At 43.1% G+C, this 19,505-nt stretch overlaps 1 protein-coding gene across 1 annotated transcript; it reads right to left on the bottom strand.

The window, feature by feature from the left end:
* Positions 1 to 223: 223 nt before the first annotated feature.
* LOC122617020 lies at positions 224 to 19,379 on the bottom strand. Its single transcript, XM_043792659.1, has 5 exons — positions 18,938 to 19,379; positions 12,438 to 13,230; positions 1,213 to 1,469; positions 709 to 1,127; positions 224 to 634 (listed from the first exon to the last, which is right to left on the bottom strand). The coding sequence occupies exons 2-5, from the start codon at positions 13,187 to 13,189 to the stop codon at positions 503 to 505; spliced, it is 1,560 nt and encodes a 519-aa protein (XP_043648594.1). The 5' UTR covers positions 13,190 to 13,230; positions 18,938 to 19,379; the 3' UTR covers positions 224 to 502.
* Between the last annotated feature and the right edge of the window lie 126 nt (positions 19,380 to 19,505).

A 19,505-nucleotide genomic window follows, 5' to 3' on the forward strand; every position in this document is an offset into this window, starting at 1 on the left:
TACAGCCGAGGTCAAAAAAATAGTAGTTGGCTCTCTATTATTCCTGTTAAAAAGTAGAATAGCAAATACTTTATATGAAAAAGGTCTCTGTACCTATATTGGAGTAATTCACCTTTTATTCTTTCTCTTCCATTTCAATCAGTTAAGTATTCCAAAAAAGACACTCAGACATTTAAATCAGAAAATGCATTTATTCGTGCAGTGATTTCTCATATACATTAAAATTATATACAGATACATGCAGAAACTAATCGGTGCACCACCCGCATTGTGGTGGTGCAGAGTGCGGTGGTGCGCTTACGGCTATAACTTCAGATCTCGATACATTTATGACACGTTCGCTTAAGTACTAATAGCCCGATCCGGGGGCTGATTCTACAGACTACAGAGGCACTCGACTCGCATTCGGGAATGGCTTACAAGCAGGAGCAGCTACACGTGAACGGAGTGGTCAATTAAGTTAACTAACATTTAATAATAGCGTAGGGAAATGCAGTTCTGTTTAGGGGCAGTTGGCATTGGGGCCATTCCGGCACTTCAGCAGCAGGTTCAGCATCCCCTCCAGCTTGTTGGTCCGGGACTCCGTCTTGTATAGATTCGTCTGCAGTCGACTGACATCCTGAGCCTGCTTTTCCTGGTCGCATACGAAAGAAATTGTTTAATTAAAAATAGTTAAATAAGAATATCAAATACTAATCTAATCCTTACCAGCGTGCTAAGCCGGCTCTTGAGTGTGTCCACCACACTGTAGGTGGCCTGGAGCGACTTTTGCAGCTCGTTGGTGTGCACTCGCTCATTGGCCAAGGACTTCTCGATCTTCTGCAGCCGCGTGGCCACCTCCGCGTCCGTATCATCGATGTCGTTCTCCAGATCCCGAGCCTCGAACGCATCTTCCGCATTCGTGGACACCTTCCTGCAGCTCTGCTGATCCGGTTGGAGAACGAATCCCTGACGGCAGCGGCAGACGTAGGATCCATGAGTATTGATGCACTGTTGATCGCAGGGCTTCTCCGTCTGGCACTCATCCACATCCTGCTCACAGTAGCGTCCTGTGAAACCAGGTGGACAGCTACAGGTGGTTGGAGCCGTACAATTGCCACCGTTTTGGCAGCCTCCAGAGCAAATTGCTGCAAATGATTACAAGATATATTTTAGAAAGCTGGATAAAACTAATCCATATTTGAAGTCATCTAAGACTCATTTAAGACTCACGTTTCATGCACGAATCCGACTTTGGGGTTTCCCGGCTCCATCCCGTGCAGCAGTCGTAGGTCATCTGCTGGGCGGTCTTGTGGTCGATGACATCCCGGTAGGCCTGCTCGTGAACCACCTGCACCCTGGTGCACTTCTGGCCACTGAAGGTGGGCGGTTGGCAGGGCGTGGCCATGTGCTTCCAGGTGGGACGACTGTAGATCTCCGTCCGTTTCACGGGCATCGTGACCGTTCGCTGTTGCATGCAAATGTGCCGCCTGTAATGAGTTGCAAGGAAAACCAGAGCGAGGTGTGAATCGAATTGGATTGGAATGGTTGCGAGCGGTGGGGCTGACCCAAATCAGCGGCTCATCATCTGCAAAAGTGAAACTGACTTTTCCAGACGACTTCGGCCAATTACAGTCATAACGACAGTGGAACAGAGCCAACAGGTTGTTTCTGGGAGTGGGATCTGGGCAATTGTCACATGTGTCTGGAGGTGCCAGCGGATTGGATTGGACTCGGATTCGATTGGACTGGGTACGATATTAGCGTGTTCGCGTATCTGCGATGACAAACACGACACGCTCCCAACCGATGACTTGCAGCCATGTCAGCCATGTCATTTGCTTGCCCGCCATTCGGACTCAGATTCGGAGGAGCAGCCAGATGGCCACTTGGCAGCATGGCAACCACTTGGCAACCAAGTGCTCCAGTTCACGCAATAGACAGTTCAGTGGCTGTCGAACCAAATTTGAAGGCTTGTCAAACTGTTGACAGAAATATCACATGGATATTCAATATTAGCCGTAATCCAATTTAGTTTCCTTGTGCAACACGATAGGTAACCACGCAAATATTTATAAGCCTTGTGCTTATATTTTTTTTAAGCTAATATTTTTGTGGACCATAAAATGTTTGGCATTATAGGCAGATCCGTACTAAAAAAAAATTGAAATAACTCTTAAGCCGTTTTTTTATAACTTCGCACACATTAAAACTCATAAAAGCAATTAAAGTTTATACTATGCCAACTTCACACTATATAATAAGTCTCTTTATATGACCCTGTGCTTCTCAAACCCAGCCAAAATCCAATAACCGAAGTGCCAATGCTCCTTAGACCTTTGGCCCCGAGCAGCCAAACATAAAAAGCGCTGATAATAAGCGGTTTTTGATTTTGGTTGCCAAAAAAAAACGATGCAAACTGGCCCAAAAGCGAGGTGCATCCCATAAATTGGCAGGCTGTGGGGCTGCGAATAAACGCTGCTGTTTGCTGTGGCTGCTGTTGCTGCAGCAGTTACTGCTGCTGCTGTTGCAGTTGCGGCTGCAGCAACTGATGCTGCTGGTTCGCTGATGGTGTCGTAATTGGCAATGCGGGCCAAAAACAATTGCGAACGCGTGACGTGGCCACTGAGTGACGACGACTGACTGCTGCGATCACAAAACCGCTGGCCATTTTGCTGGCCATTTGGCTGGCCAAAATTTCGCGATTTAAAAGCGGAAAGTGGCACACAGTTGGCCACAATGGTCCTGCGACCGGGACATTTACCAATTTCTTTATTGCCGCACATGCATATTTATGCCCTGTTCTTTTTTCCAATTTTTTCCTTTTTTTTCCATTTTTTTCTCCTGTATGTTGTCTGCTGTAACTGGCTTCTCTTGTACCATAATTCTCACGTTATTTATGCGCCAGCATTCTGAGCGTTAAGGGCGCCAAACAAAGCCAAAGATACTGGCCTCCATTTCCATCGAAAACAATAACAAGAACGGCCAAATAAAATGCGGAAGTCTTCTCTCAAAAATCAGAAACTGTGCCAACAAAGTGCAACATGGAATGCTCATTCCCAATTCCACATCCAATCCACTGGCTGCATAAATCTCCGATCGGATACGGTGCACAGAAAAAATTAATTAATTGATTTCGCTTAGATAGTTTACTTACTTCTTAAATATAAATATGGCTAACCAAATAATTATAATCCAAAGACAGGTACTTTCACTTGTTTTAAAAACAGTTTATTCATTTATACCTAATCATAATTAAGTGTGAAATACAAATTTTTCCTCCGTGCAATTGCGGAGGATGCACCCCGACCCCAGGCCGATCTGCCCCGCCCCCTCCGCCCATCGGCGCATTGTATATATCCCGCTGCGCCAGACAGCGCCAGACAAAAAAGTGTAATCGCCTGCATGTGTGCTGGTGAATGGATGGATGGCTTCATTGCTTTGTTTAGAAACGTTTAGGCTAAAATTAAATTTGAATTTTTAATTGCTGAAGGCCCGAACACCTGTGGCTACATCTTAAGGTTCTCCATTGGCTTCAGCAGAAGTTAAAGTTCAGTTAAGTCCAAGGGTTTCCCTGCCAACGGACCCATAAAATTATAAAAACATCAATCAAAATTGCTTCGATTTTATTTTGGAGACAGACGCAGAGCAGCAGCCAGCAGAAATAAAATGCCAGCGGGCCAATTAATCAAAATATGAAAACTGTTAAATTTTACAAGAAACGCAACGAGACAAAAATATATTGGTCACTGCAGCAAACCCAAAAGGAGACCCAAAAGATGCACTTAAAGAAAGGCAGTTAAAAATGTGAAAAGAGTTGGGGAAGCGGGGAACTCAGATTCGAATCACGGGCCAAAGCGTCGAATGCGGTTTATTGATTTACGATTTATTTTCATTGGCCGCCACGCAGAAATTAATGAGCCATCGATGGCTGCAGGCCAAAAAGGTGACCCCGAGCGGGTGTGTGGGCTTAATGGAGTGCGCAGATGGGTCCAGGGCTAATAAATGGATAGAGCTCGGAATGCATTAAAATCTCGGATCCCTGCCCTCACGAAGAAGAGTCATTTCCCGTGCTTTAAGAAAATTATACGGAAAAGGATTGTATAGATTATAGATCCAATAAATATAAACGCCCTGCCATAAGACTTTCAATTAAAACCAGAAGTGAAAGATAAATAAGCAGCCATATATTTTTATTTAAATTGAAATCAGCTGCTGCTCTTTATGAGCTTATATCCTTGCCTAAAGCCCCTGTAAATTGATAAATATTAACAAGGCATCAAAATATTATTCCCTTCACTTAAGCTTGCTTTTTAATTAAGTTTCAACACTTAATATGCATATACTTTAACACGTCGCATTGTGTTCGAAATAAGTCGGACCTTGGGAATCTTATTAAACCTTTTTGATGGGAATAGTAATTTATTAAAAGTGTGCAGCTAAAACTTCCTTTGTGTAGCGCTGAAAATTTGTTTATAGCTGAACAAATTAGGCAGATGAAATGGGTTTTAGCCAAAATGAAACCCCAGTTAGAGGGCCAGCCATTAGAAGCCATAAAGAGCCTTTCAATGGAGTTAAACCCGATTTAAATCATTTTTATTAAGCTCTTTTGAGATTGGGTCATTTTGGGAAACCCGTTTGCATTTTGTCAATCTTTACGTCTTTGCAACGTGAATGCATTTAAAAAACAGTTAAGACGAATAGTAAAAAACCAAAGCCACAAAAACTTGGCGACACTTAACGGCTGTAAACAGTTGCGATATGCCGGAGAAAAGTGCAAGTCTAGCTTCGCGTATCTGGTTTCCAAATGAAAATGTGAAATAAATTTATAAAAACATAAAAATATTGTTGTCAGGGTCGTAAAATGAATTTTTATGACCGCGTCCAGATTGGAGGAGTGAAAATGCTTTTGGGCCAGGCCAAGACCAAGACCAATACCAAGACCAAAGCCAAATGCCAGCAGCCAGGCCCCAAAACTTGGCTAAAACCCCAGCTGAAGTGCAGGTAACTTTGGCTAACTGTTTGGGCCATTTGTGGTCCGGCCACTGGGCAGCCAATCTGATTTGCTACATGAAATTAGAATTTAAATTGGCCCGGCCAGCAAATGCACAATTCGAGAACAGAGCGATCGCAGTTGCACTGCATCATTAGGCAAGTTGGATGCACTCACCCACTACGCCGTTCTGCTTTTGGCTAAACTGGAAAAAATCTTGTGCAGTTTATTCATGCTAGCAAAGGGAGCTAGTTGAAATATTATAATAAGGGGATTAGTTGGCAACATTGACATTAGAACACTGTTTTTATGCATTAAGTGGAAACAGTTGTGGGTAGTTTTCTTCAGTGTGCCTTGCAACACGACCAAGACGACAACAGCGACAAGAGGAACAGAAAAGAACAGAACAGAACAGAACCGAGCAGAACCGCAGAAATCAGGAGGAACAACCACGACAAGAAAGAAGCCTTTGGAGGAGGCGACCAGGAGCAGCAGCCGGGGGAGTAGGCACATTTTTAGACGTGCTTCCTGGTCCAGCTGCCGCAGCTTTATTTGGATTCTTACTTAGCGTAAAATGCAACGCCCATGTGACCACGGCACCCGATCCCAGGAAGATGCCACAAAGTCGACAACGACGCACTGCCTCGCCTCGCCGTTTCTAATAATATTTCAGTCATGTCCGCGTCTCGGCAAGTGCAACTAAAATCGGAGGCAGCTCCACCGCTTTCGGTTTTGTTCCTCTTATTCTTGCTCTTTTAGCGGAGAAAATTATTACAGCACTCAGCGACGACTCAAGTGGAAATCCAATATGCGACTGGACAAATACTCAGGCCAAAAGGGAGGGAATTTCCCGGCCAGAAAAAGCCATGCAGTCGATGTCTATTCCCCTGGGATGCAACTTCCTCATCGAAAAAGGCGAACACCGCTGGAATTTCTTCACTGCTTTGAAGTACTTGTCAGTAACAAATCAGATTGGACTTTTCCAGATCGGGATAATATATAGCCATCATTTGTTAGCCACCATGTGTTGGCCTTTGCCAAGCAGCAAATTCTTTTCTTTCCAGACTTCACATCGTCTGTAGCTGCTGTTTGAAGCAATACAATTTGAAACGCTTGGACTGAAATACCATTTAAAAGAGGTAATTATTATTATTTATTCAATTTAATAGAGTTTTAAAGCAAACGCGCTGTCAAAGTCAATATGCACCAGACTCGTACTCTACACAAAATCGTGGCAGAAATCGCCAGTCACGGCTAACCGCAGCCAGCCAGTTCTAATTTGGCTGTAAATTTGTCTTGCTCTCTTGGCCAGATTATGCAATAAAAGACGCAGCAAGAATTTGTTGCGAAAAGTGAAAAGAAAATTGCCGCAAGTGTCAGGCGGCAACTACGAGTACGAGTTGCAGTTGCACTGCAGATGAAAATGGCAATTGCAAATTCCTTGCCCACGAAGATGGAGCACTATTTTGTGGTAATCTGAGCTGATTATATACATAGGGATTGATGCAGGAGGCCCAGGAGGCCCAGGATGCCCAGAAGGTGGGGTTCAGTGGCCGCGCCCGGCCCCTCGAGTTTTCCGTACAACATAATCGCGCGATAAGCGATCTGGAGGCCTGTCAATGGGTTCCTCCCCATTTTCTTCCCTTTTTCTTCTTTTTTCTTCTGGTGTAGCTGCAATCCCCCACTAATTCGGGCCCTTTTCTTCGCTTTGGGTGCCCTCTGTGTGGCAGCCTCCGCTGGCCAAGTGTGAATGCGATTGAGAGTGTGTGTCGGTGTGTTGTAAATCATGATTAATGCCCCAAACTTGTTTAAACAACAGCCGTGTCGAGCCGTGGCCGAAAATCCGATTAGTGGCAACGTGAGCTGCAGCCTCTGCCCTTCTCCAAAACTCACAGACTCGCAACGAGAAAGAAAAAAAAAAATAAAGACCCAAGAAGATCCGAAGAAAACGCCAGAGAAATGCAAGAGGCGTGCACGATTTCCATTTTATTTTTTTCTTACGTTGTTTGGCTGCCTGTACGTATACGTACGTATTCCCAGCTCTTCCAGCGGCTTTTGGTCTTTCCGATGAACTGCTAACAAAAGCGCAACCGAACGGCAAACGCACACAACAAATTTTCATCAAATTAACATAGCCCATTCTCGGCTACCTTTGTTATATTGTTACTCCTAATGCTAATGCTGATGCTGAAATTGAGATCCGAATCGCGCAACGACGAGTGAAAAGGCCGTAACACATTTTGAAAGCGCCGCGTTTGGGCAACCAGAAAAGAGAAGCTGCCGCCGAAATGGCCCAGATGAAGATATTTTCCAGCGAATCTCAGTCATTCGGCCCACGCCCAAAAGTCGAGCAAGTGCAGCGCCAGCAGCCGATCCTATCCCACTCCCCATACCACTCCAGTTCCGAACCCAATCCCAATCCCAATCTCAATCCCAAACCCTGGTATGTTGCACCGCTTGGTATCCAATTGCAACATAATTAAGTAAGCCAAATGGCGTGCCTCGTATGCTCTCCTGGCCAGGCTAGCATGCTTATCTGCTACACTCAGCGAAAGTGAGTGGTAAGTGTGAAAATTCAAATTAGCCAACTTGTGCTCTAAAGTTTTGTTTCATGAGATTGGGCACCAATTTATCCATTCAGCATTATTCATTTTTCTTGTAAAAAAAGGAATTTTTCAGCGAAGTAAATCTGTTTAAATTTAATTTTTCTTGGACTTTGCGTATTTGCATTGTGATTTCAATTAAGGAACTTGAAATGACGATGATTGATGAGTCAAGCAAAGGAAATGACTTCATATAACGATTGGCAAAGTTAATATTCGTAGATCTCTTAGAAAGCATCATTCAGCTGATAAAAAATAAATTATTTCCCAGAAGTTTGCGTATAAAATATATTACACTGCTATGAGTCACTGAGTTTTTATTAATCAAAATCAAGTAATGAAACTATTCTTAAAGTGTAGAGCATGTATGGCTGGAATTTTGTGCGTCATGTTTGGCCCGACTTTTGGATTTGAGCTCGTGTGTGGCGCTTGCAGTTTTGTTGTCTTTTGTATGTTGTATTTTGTATGTTGTATTTTGTATTTCGAATTTTGTACTGGCTGCAAGACAAAAGCCCATTGCAAAGACAGCGTCACCATCGCCATCGCCATCCGAATCCCCATGAACCCCCACTCCATCCCGGACAACTCCCCGAACGGGTTTCCATGTAATCTGTCTGGGGTTTTGGGGAACTGCTTTTCGGTCTCCATCTCGGATTCAGTCCAATCCCCCCCAGCATTGCATTAACCCAATTTTCAACTTGAGATGCGAAGCTGCGTGATTTGCAAATTACCGCTGAGCCGATGCAGTTCCATTGTGACCGAGCTCTGCTGTCCATCTGTCCAGAGTGTCCACTGTCCACTGGCCCATTCGAGTTTCGAGCGACTTACTCATGTTTATATGAAAAACTCACTAATTGCATGGCGTGGACAGCGCTGCAGACAATAGGCGTAAATTCAGACCATGAAAAGTGATTTGCATATTCATTTAATAAATTTCATTTTTGCTTTATGGTAAGGCCTGCGGTGTGTGATAGATAGTTATGTAACCTGCATTCAACTAAGGAACTATGCGTTGTAAATTTCATTATTATTGCACTATTGTTTCTTCAATGTATTATTACATATATCATGTTAACGCAGAATACATTTAAAACGATATGATAGAAGTTTTGAAGCAGTTTCCCAACTTTCAGTAAAGATAATATTATTCTTTCCTATAATTTCCCATTCAACTCAGCCTGATGCATTAATTACTTTGTGCTTCATTTGAATAGGTTTCCATAACGAGTGGGGGTAAATAACTCAACTGGCAGAGGTAAAGTGATACTGCAACAAATACTGAACATGTCACACTTGAGGGAAAGTGTAACAAATATTTTTGTCAGACCTTTGACCCAAATATATTTTGAAAATCCAGAGAGACAAAACCCTCGAAGGTTTCAGGCCCCCAGCCTGATTCATTTAAAGCGACACTGACCATGACTAATGGGTGCAATCGGGGTCACCAGTTTGAGCGAGCAGTCGTAAACCCTCCAATAACAAGGTTTCCATAGGGGGCTCGTAAAGATTCCAGCGGCTTGAATGAGAAATCCATCTTCATTAAGGCGAATATTGAGATGGCAAATCAGCGATTTGCATTTGTCAAGCAATTTGTTCAATTGATGTCGTATCAAGTCGTGTTCGCCGCTGATTTTTGATGAGCACGTGTACAAGTTGCAAGCTTCATGTTGCCCAGAGTGGGTGTAAGCCCAAGTTGCCCTCCCCACGAATCCCAAGAAAAACTCATTAAACGAGCTTCTGCCTGGGCCAAGGTTTCCTGGCCTGATGGCATGACTTGGACTTCAGATAAGCCCAGTTAAGCTTATGCCTCTCCAGCTGCAGCTCCAGCTCCAGAGTCTTTGGGTCTTTGAGCCTCACTGTCTTCGAGACTTCAATTTTTCTGCCTTTTTAGCTGGGCACGCGTAGGCGTAGCCATTGAGCACAATGCTTCACGGTGCAAAATGTTAACGAATTTTCACAGGCCCAGCCGCGTTCTAAGTGCAGTTTTTCCAAGCGCAGCATATCAAATCATTCGTCACTCGCCCCCAGTTTCCCCCTTTGTGTCCATAATTATCGCAGACCTGGAGCTTGCAGCTCGGGGTTTGCAGCTTGGGGCTTGGGGTTTGGGTTTCCAAGCCCAAGTCGATTGTTGACAAGCAATTTGCAGGCGGCGGTCTTGAGCCCTGACTTCGCATCCAGTTGCGAATGGGCCAGCGTCTGAAGCACACACTTGGAGGAAAATGCCGAAACCTATCTCATAAATACCTAAGCTACCTAAATTACTAAATATTTGCCTTTACTCGAATTGTTTTCAGTGCAGTCTGCGGCGCTGTCTGGGGTCACAGTGCTGCTTGGAGTGCACATAGCTCGGCGCTGGCTCTTGTCGCATTTGATTGTGCTTTTGCCAATTGTTGCATTTGGCTTTTATTGCTGCGCCTGATTGAAGTCAAGGCCCTGCTTTGTTTTCGATTTTTATGCTAGGCCATTGCAGATATCTGTCTGATATGGATGCATGTACTTGCAGCACTCGCAGTCGCGTTGCAAGTGGCATTTGAGCAGGACACGCCCACTGAAGTATGAGTGCCCTCCCCGAATCAACACCTTCTTGCGCAGAGAGTACAAGATCTATAATTAATTTCTATGGCTCTCATTTCAGATCACTTCCAATCGATTGCGCAACTGCGAAGGCAAATCAAAAGTCAATCAATACAAAACCGGCTGAAAACAGACATCAATCAAGTGTCAGACACATGCAACTGCAACTGCAACAGCAACTGCCACGGCAGAAACAACAACAAATTGGCCAAAACATGCACACTGCAGACATCAATTGAATTTATCACACAGAAGCCAAAACACTGCACCAAACAGACAACAAATTTCGAATGGTTCAAATGTTTTGGCTTTTGCATATGCAGTTACAACACGATGTGGATAATTAAAAGCGTAATTTCCTACGCCTCGCGGTGGCACTGTGCACAGCAAGAAAAGAGTTTATCTTTTTATACTTTTATAATAGAAAATTTTAAAGTGTAATTCCTTGGTCTTCACACTTTTACAGAGATTTCAATCAACACTTGCGTCGGTGGCACATTTAACATTTTTTTTGCAGTGCTTTCATTGCCAAAGGAGCGGAAAACGACTTAAGTTCACTTTTATCCGCAAATCGCCGCGTATGACGCTGATTAACACGGAGTACGTAGCCGCAATTGAATCGTTGCACTGGCCATTACCCATTGACCAGGTTCGATCGCCGCTTGGAGGGGATTTATGTGCTGATGGCGGCGTGTGAATATCTGCAGGCGAAGCCAATCCGTACGAAAAGTCATTTCCATATGCTCTGTTGCAACTTGCCACTTGCAGTCGGAGTCGCAGTTGCAGTTGCAGTTAAAGTATCTCGGCGTTGCACGTGCAGTGCTTAAATAAATAGAAAAACAAATGGGCAAGGCAGCAGCAGCAGCAGCGCCTACGTATTGAGGCAATCACAGTGGAAGTGATGCCAGAAAATAGAAGATTTGCACAATCGCTGCACTGCGAAAAATATCAATTAAAAATGGGGCAGATTTATAATATAGATAGAAATAGATAAATAGAAATAAATACCATTTCATTTGGGCCACATAAATATAACCAATATAGCCAACAGATAAGTGTCGAATTACATTTATAATTGCCCGCAGTCAGATTAATAATTTTGCGATAACTATCTAGTTTGACATTTTAATTTATTTCAAGTGCCGCGTAGTATGTGCCCCAGCTCTTTTTTTTTGCCACTGTGCTGTGACTGATGATGCTGGCTGTGTGTTTGCCTTGTGGCGTGATTTTGGCAGTTGCCGCATAAATCAAAAAGTGTCATAATTTGCAACTCCACCACCAAGTCGCATGTGTCGAACGAGCCAAAACCACTCAGATTGCGCATACGCGGCGTTGTCCCGCGTGGCAGATGCAAAATGCAAAGGCGTCGGATTGCAGCTGGAATGCCAGTGCCCTTAAGTAGAGTCGCATTAATTCCAATTAGAAAACATCGGGCAGCAACTGGCAATTGAAAACTCGTTAAAGTTCATTACCTTAAAGACAACGACAGGCTGCCTTTTTCGAGTCAATGCCACCACGATCTTGGCCAAATGGGTGGTGCACAAAAAAAAGGGGGAAACATAACAAGGGCGAAGACCAGTCGTATCTAAGCGGAGATCTGCTTGTTACACTTGAGGAGCTGCAATTGCAATAGTTTCGAGCACAAGTGCGCGCTCATTGATTCGCTGCAATTGACACACGACAATTGAAGTGCTTGTTGAGAAAAATCTGAAAATATCACGGCCACTTGGCCTTGGAGCTAATTTCCAGCCAGCCAGCCAGCCAGCAGTTGGCTTGGTCTTGGGTCTCGAATTAGCCACGAAGCGCAGCTGCTGACATTGAAAACGCGGCGTGTCATAATATTTAAATAATTTATGTGCGACGCGATAAGCCGCAGATCTTGGGCCAAAGGTAAGACCGTATGACCAGTCCGGCTTTTTGGCCATATTTATGGCTGCAACAGCCTTGAACCGCCGCACCGAAACTCTCTGATAAATGCAATCGGACACGCCCCGCCCAAAAGATCCACATCCTCCACCTCCACTCCACCTTCAGCGTCATCTTCATTTTCGTCTATCCCAGGGGTGGAGCCCAAAATCATTACTCTTTTCCGAGGCTCAATGAACCACAGATGGCAAGGTTATCGATTGGATTGAGGCGATTGCGGAGTGGTGCAGTTTAATTGGTTAATTTAGATGAGATATTGTATCTCTTAGTAGGTTTTACTAGTTCAGCATGTTTAGTTATCTATCATGATAGCTCACAGGTCAGAATAGAACCATTTCGCTTATGTACTATAGTACACTTACCTTTCCATTTCCTTGGGATCTGTGGGATAGCCTCGACCAATAGTGTTCGTCTCGAAGGGGTTGTCGGTGGTGATGGTGTTCAATGGAGGAGCAGTCGTGGTGGTGGTGTAGCTGTAGCCCCTTCTGGCCGGCACCAGTGGTGGAATGGTGCCGATGCTGCTGCGGGAACCAGGACTCACGGATCTGCGATTCAGATTCGGTGGCGGCGCAGTGGTGACCGTCACCGATGGCACGAATGAGTATCCTCTGCCCCGTTCCCGCACCCCAATGAGCTCCACATCCTGGGTGTTGTCCTCGCCCTTGCCGTATCGAGGTGACAACGGCATTGGCGGTGGCGGAGGTCCGAAGGTGTTGGTCAGGATGTTGTAAGTATTGTAATCCCATTCGGTGGGGTGTCGCGATTGGTGTAGGCGTCGTGTCTGCACTTTATTGTAGGGATTATGGGGCTGCACGCGTCGCAATCTGGTGACCTCCTGCATGGTGACCCCGGGCAGCAGCTCCACATCCGATTTGGCTTGATTCAGCGCCTGCAGTCTCCGCTGCTGCCGTTGATGTTGATGGGTGGTCAAATAGTTACCCTGATGACGTGTTCGATGACTGTGGCCATGTCCGCGATGAGTTCGATTCTGGTTGGGATGTTGGGGACTGGTGCTATTGGAACCGGCATTCTGTACACCTGATACCGCTGTTCCCAGCAGCAGGATTGTGCAGCAGAGCAGCAGGAAAGAGCTGGAGTAAATCATTTCTGGCATTTCGATGGTGACGTCGCGCTATCTTAATTCGCTCGATGGCACTGCAAGTGAAATAAACATAAAATAAGCGTGACTTTATTAAGTGCTGAACTTGTTTGGTCGTCGCTGAAATGAAAACCCCCATCCTACGTCCAATTACATTCACTTTCGTTCTCATTCAAATTCCTAGGCATTTTGCACGCCAGCCTCGCTTAATGTAAGCAACAAGACGGATCCACCGCTCCTCATTACCGATTCCTTTGTCCATCGGAGCGCCGACCTGTCCGTCAGTCTGTCCATCATCGGTAATTGAAAGGTAGCATAAATGTACTAACGAGGCTCTAGACGAAGCCAAAGGATCAAGCCGAAAAATAAGTAATCTTTTACAGTAGAACTTGCATTTAGGAACGCATTATTACCACATAATTATTAGTAGTAAACACACACAATGTAGTGCATGCAAGTATATAACATTGGCTCTTGAAAATGATTTAAGAACAAACAATGATTGCTGGTTTCTAAATCTTCAGAGCAACCTTCACTGTGGCTTTAAGGAAGTAATATACTTTTCCGAACCCAGTTCTTGATGGGGCCAACGGTTTTCATGGTCGAGTGGCCAACACTTCCAAGTACGGTTCGATATTTTAGCCCAGAGACAAAGGCAATTTGTTCAACGCAGCCGACGATGATGAGACGCTGACTGTGATTACTTCTCCCTGCTTTATTTTTTTTATTTTTATTTATTTTTTTTTGGTTGATAAATCACACGTTAAACAAAAAGAAAAGTAAACGCGTTAACAGTTAACCGGCAGGGGATGCCAAAACGTGAAGCAAAGTGGAGTGAACCGAAGCCGGAAGCGAAAAAGTGCATCAATTTTGGCTTTGTTCGGGAGCATTTTTCAAAATTTCACGCACTGCGGAATTGTGGAGCAGTGGCATCTCATTTGTCAGTGGAGTGCACCACAATGCCCCACAGCACCCACAATACCCACAGTACCAGCACCACCCAAAAACCATAAAAAACCGATTGCTGCAATTGCTCAGTGGTCTTATTAATATTCATTGCTTCCACTTGAATTTATGATTCCAAACGCCCAGCTTATTAAAGTGGATCTAACATATGTCCGTTCTTGTGTTTTAATTTCGAAAAACTGTGCACATTGAAAAATTATTTCAGCTCTGTCTCTTCTGAAAGACCGTCTCACATTCAGAATAAAAACAAACTTGAGGCAAACTTGATTTTTAAGCTAACACAATAGATACAATGGCATAGTTTGTTATACCATTATAAAAGCAAATAATAGTCTTATCTAAACTTGGTACTCCTTTTCTTGCAGTGCATGCGTCGAGCAATTGAACTCCGCAGAACTTTTGATGGGTTCGAATGACAGTCGTCATTAGCATTTGCTGCGCTAATTAAAAACCACCAGCCAAAGTTCGAGGATTGAGAAATTGTAAGGGAAATGTGCCAAGACTGACCCTTCTGTCGGATGCATTTTGGGGAAAAGAAATGAAACAGGGGGCAGTATCAATCAGGTGTGGCTTTAAGCTGCTTAGTAAGTGAAACCCTGGAACCCCTTGGGCTCGACTGCCACTCAAATGACTGCCAAATGTCAGACCCAGCCCCCAAAAACCAGTTGTCATAACTCTGCAAGAGTTCCCAGAAATGCAAAAACCGAAAATAAAAATGGTAAAAAGGTTTTCGGGCGCCGCCACAAAACTTAATCGAGACTGCAGACAAAGGGTAAAAAAATATAACAAAGTATATACATACATATGTACATATAAGAAGTGGAGTGAAAAACAACTTGATTCCGTTGAAATCTAAGCCGCGTTGACAACTCGCCTTGACCTTGCTGGATTGCCAAAAGCGGTCAGTCCGCAGATAAATCAAATCCAGCGGCATTTGTCTGAACCCGAAAAGGTGGAGATCGAGATGGATCCACAGATATGCTTGAGTATATAGATATTCCAAGATCCAGCCCACTGCCGATTGGCGGCTATATTTTGATATATTTCTAATTAATAGCTGGCATTGCCTTGGGAATCATTTATAAATCAATTTTCGGGTCGCGGTTGCATTTGAGCTGTTTAGCTGGAATTTATGCAAAGGCTGCCATACATTTTTCTCATTTCTGTGTGCTGTGGGTCTAGAAATTAGTGTGTGTTAAATGTTATTGATTTGTTTTCCCAGCACATAAATCACGGGCTAAATGTTTCTAGAGGCGTGGACTTTTTCTCAACGGGAAAGTGTCAACTTTATTTCTGTCACCCTGACAAGACACGGATTCAGTGGGAGTAGCTGTAGCCGAAACTATATATATCTACATCTACATCTGAATCTGTATCTGTATCTGCAACTGTGAGCTGACCCAGACATGAGCTATGGCCAATGAATCACCAGAGATGCGTACTGGCAAACATATATCTATCAGGAAACTTAGAAAGATTTGGGATACGGTGAGCTCTAGATATGAGGTAATCTAATCTATAGCTACATATGTACATTAATTGTGGTTCAGTGATCAACAGAGTTATCCAAAAGCTTAAACAAACGAATAAATAAATGTCATACACATGCATTATAAAAAAGAAAATTAAAGTGTTTGTTTCTATAAGGCTCTAAAAAAAATTGAAAAAATTAATTACTGAATTCTATTCTGATAAAAAATATTTTAGTCTCATTAAAAAATCCATCTTATCAAGAATTTTTGATTTTCTCACTCTACGAGCTAGTCAGAAACATTGCCTATGTCTCATCCATTTGACATGTTTTGGTTGTCATGGGAAATAGTTGGGGAAAAATCTGTGGAAAAGTGGGGAGAATGACTCGACACTGATTTATAAATAGAATATTTTGCATTTTAAAATTAATCATGTGCGGGGCCTGACTAAAACTGCACCAATTACTTAATTAAGCAGATCTTTATGGAAATTTGTACGTTATTTTTGGATGTTCTTCGATTCCGAAGTCTGTTTACCCGCGCTCAATGGCGTGTAAATTGATCATCTTTCGCTTTTCGGAATGTAATTTAAATTAACAACTCTTCCGACGGCCAGCCATTTAAATGTTAATTAAATCCCTCAGTCCGGCTCTTTCTTCGTATTTTTTTTTAAACACTTTTTGTGCAATTCCAAACAGCTGCCACTTTAGCAGGCGTTTTTATTTATGTTTTGTGTAATCGGGGCCGCTCCTCAAGTTCTTATAAAGAGATAAACTAAGAGCTTAACGCCGCCTGCCGAGGAGAATCCCCAACAACCAGAAATTGTTTGGTAACTCTGCAGCTTTTCGTTTATAGCCGTTCGAGAAAAATTCGAATTTTCCAATTTTTGTTGCTGTTGCAAACGCTTTTCAACGCTGCTTTTATTAACATTATCTTGGCAGCCGAGATGGGCCGCAAAATGCCTTAGATCTCGGAAAAACTGCACTAGATGTACGATCGATCGCACCCGCGTCGTGTGATTGTGTGAGAAAATGGGGTAGGGAAAAGCGGAGGAAAAGCGAAGGAAAAGCCACCCACTGTCGATATAATTTTCACGCTGCTTTCTGGGTTCAATAACCCAATGTGATGGGGGGATTATCGAATATATCTTATCTGACATATTGCCAAATATTTGCGGCGGGGTTACACATTTCATTCATTCCTTCGCTTTGTTTATTGTTCTGGTTGCCAGGGCTCGTCTTGAGTTTTTCCCACGAGACAGCCAAGACAGCTGTGATGGGTAGAAAAATCACGGCCAACAAACTGTGTGTTTAATAGTGTGTGTCGCTGGCCATTTGATAGCGCATTCCCAGCATTTGACATGCTGTTTTGTGTTTCATCTGTTGATATTGTGTCGCTTGTCTTTAATATGCAAAATCATGACACATTTCCGCGGCGTTTGTATCTCGTTTACTTTGGACGTGCCCTCCCCTCTATTTCCTTTTGAATGTTTTTATTTTTTAACAAGATCAACAAACCATGCGTCGGTCGTTCGATCGCAATTTTTGTTTACACTTTACTTTCAATCCAATTTAAGGAATGTTGTTGGCCTTTGTGGCTGCGTTTCTTCCCCAACAAAGCCAGAGATGAAAAGCGAAAACTATGCAACGTGTTCAACATCGACAGTTTGACATCTCAAAAGTCCTAGGTCTCAGCCACCCCCTTTTAGTGCACTGAGAAAAATAATTTATATCTAGTATACATAACATGAAGATAGGGATTTAGAATTGCACATACAGTACTTTGAAGTCACGTTTTTATTTATTTTTATCCTGTAACTTTATTTTATATCATATCCTCATAGTATTACCCGTTTTGAACGTTTCTATTGATTGGCCAATCATTCATTTGTGATCGATATCCGAGAGATACATGTATCTTTTTTCACTGCACGAATCGCCAGCAAGTTCAACTGCAAATGCGAAAACTCATTTCAATAACAATTGCAGCGACCCAAAAAAGGCCAAAGGAAAAACGGCAACAGCAGAGCGCAATTTGCTGGCATGTCCAGTCTTTTGCTAATTGCTTTGCAGCTGCAAGGGGGCGGAGGCCACGCCCACACGTGCCCCGTAGACCCATTGCCCATATTCCCCCGTATATCCATATATGTATGTACATATATACCATAGTTCATGTTGACCCAAGTCTAAGCCAGACAAAAGACATAAACCCAGTTACCGTTAGCGTTAGCTGCGTAATTTATGCAAATGACTTTGTTTAATTAGCAAAGCGGAGGAAAAACAAGAAAACCCGTGGACATGCGCCACCAACAAACGCCCCCCCCTTCCCCTCCTCTTTCCAGTGGCGCTTCCCATGATAACATTTGCATAGACATTACGATATGCAGGAAGGCACGATCGCTTTTCTGCGGATCGTGCCCCAAACTTCGATTTTTGATTGCTCACCTGCTAAACGATATGTGTCTGAATGCAGAATGCAGAGTGCACTGGCCCAAACAAAAAACGAAACTCATTCAAGCATTTACATACATACATACGTATATGCATAATTGTTAGCCAAACTAGTCTAAACAATGGAAAGTATTGATACATCTATTTTTGATTTGTGTCATTTTCCGCTTTGTCACATTATTTACACTAATTTTTGATGGCGATAACATCATTAGATTTACATATTTAGTTTTGGGTGTTGACATCAAAATGGAATAGGGCTAAAAAGATGTTCATATTTGTAGTGGAAGAAAATAGTTATGTAAAATATAATATTTACTTATCTTAAAGAAACAAATGAGACACAGCAACAACCTTTATTTACTCAAAAAAAGCAACGATTAAATTCTTTATCAGATCAATGTTGAAATAAATACAATTTACTGAGCCATTTCGCCACTTCGAAATCAATAAATTTTCATTAAAGACAACACGGAAACACATTACACTGTCTTAAAGACCTTTTATCAAGATGGAAATTACCGTATACTACACAAAACGAATTATCATAAATTCTACACAGAAAACTACTCAGAATTATTGACGAGATTTCAATAAAGACATTGTCTTCAAGTTCTCACGATAATTAATTCCTTATCCATTTATGGCATTGTTTGGCAGCCAAAGCACATAAATGAAAGACACTTGGTAAACCAACTTAGTTGGCCGCTCCACAAAAATGCAAATTGCGTCCATAAGTGACATGTGACTCCTAGACAGGATCGGCAATGTGAATTTGAGCAAGATTAATGCACTAGGAAATGTCGCACGTCGCTTGACACACATTCAATTCATAAGTAATTGCAATTAATTAAATATATTTGCATGTGACTTACACACGGCAAACCAATTCCAACTGGCCCGCGAGTTCAGAGAAAAACAGAGATAATTGCGACCAGATTTGAATGCCTTTTTATAGAGATGACCCGAAACACACTCGCGTATAAATCAAAGCACAATTATGCCAAATTTGCAATCACAAACAATAAATTGAATTGAGTTTTCGCGCTGACATTAAGCAGATACGCGGCATTGCGCCTTTTTATTGTGTACAATTAAATATTTTAATGGCCGTGAATTGGCCTTTTAAAACATGTATACGCGTATACTTGAATATTTGCAAAATTTACGGCTCTTGTGATTTTCCGGATTCTGCGTTAGCCGCTTCCGTATGCCAGGAGGCGCAAAAAACCGATCGAACTGGCTGCTGCGATCTTTGAGATACAAGTTGCCAGCTGGCGCGGCGGAGCTAACGAAATCCAAACCGATCGCTTAGAAGTCCCGAGACGAACTGAAAATGCACAGCCGAAACCGAAAGTCCAGTTAACGATCGGCGATCAACGCCGCTGCCAGTGCTGTCAGAAAAATGAGCTAATACATATACACATTGGGGAATCAACAGTA

The sequence above is a fragment of the Drosophila teissieri genome, chromosome 3L (genome assembly GCF_016746235.2).
Source record: "Drosophila teissieri strain GT53w chromosome 3L, Prin_Dtei_1.1, whole genome shotgun sequence".
NCBI lineage: Eukaryota > Metazoa > Arthropoda > Insecta > Diptera > Drosophilidae > Drosophila > Drosophila teissieri.

What these genes read in the sequence shown, in the direction of transcription:
- LOC122617020 (XM_043792659.1), bottom strand. Translation starts at nt 13,189, where the DNA reads ATGCCAGAAATGATTTACTCCAGCTCTTTCCTGCTGCTCTGCTGCACA. An exon ending in GTCGGATTCGTGCATGAAAC is followed by an intron (nt 1,128 to 1,212) that starts GTGAGTCTTAAA and finishes AATCATTTGCAG; the next exon opens with CAATTTGCTCTGGAGGCTGC. An exon ending in AGAGCCGGCTTAGCACGCTG is followed by an intron (nt 635 to 708) that starts GTAAGGATTAGA and finishes GTATGCGACCAG; the next exon opens with GAAAAGCAGGCTCAGGATGT.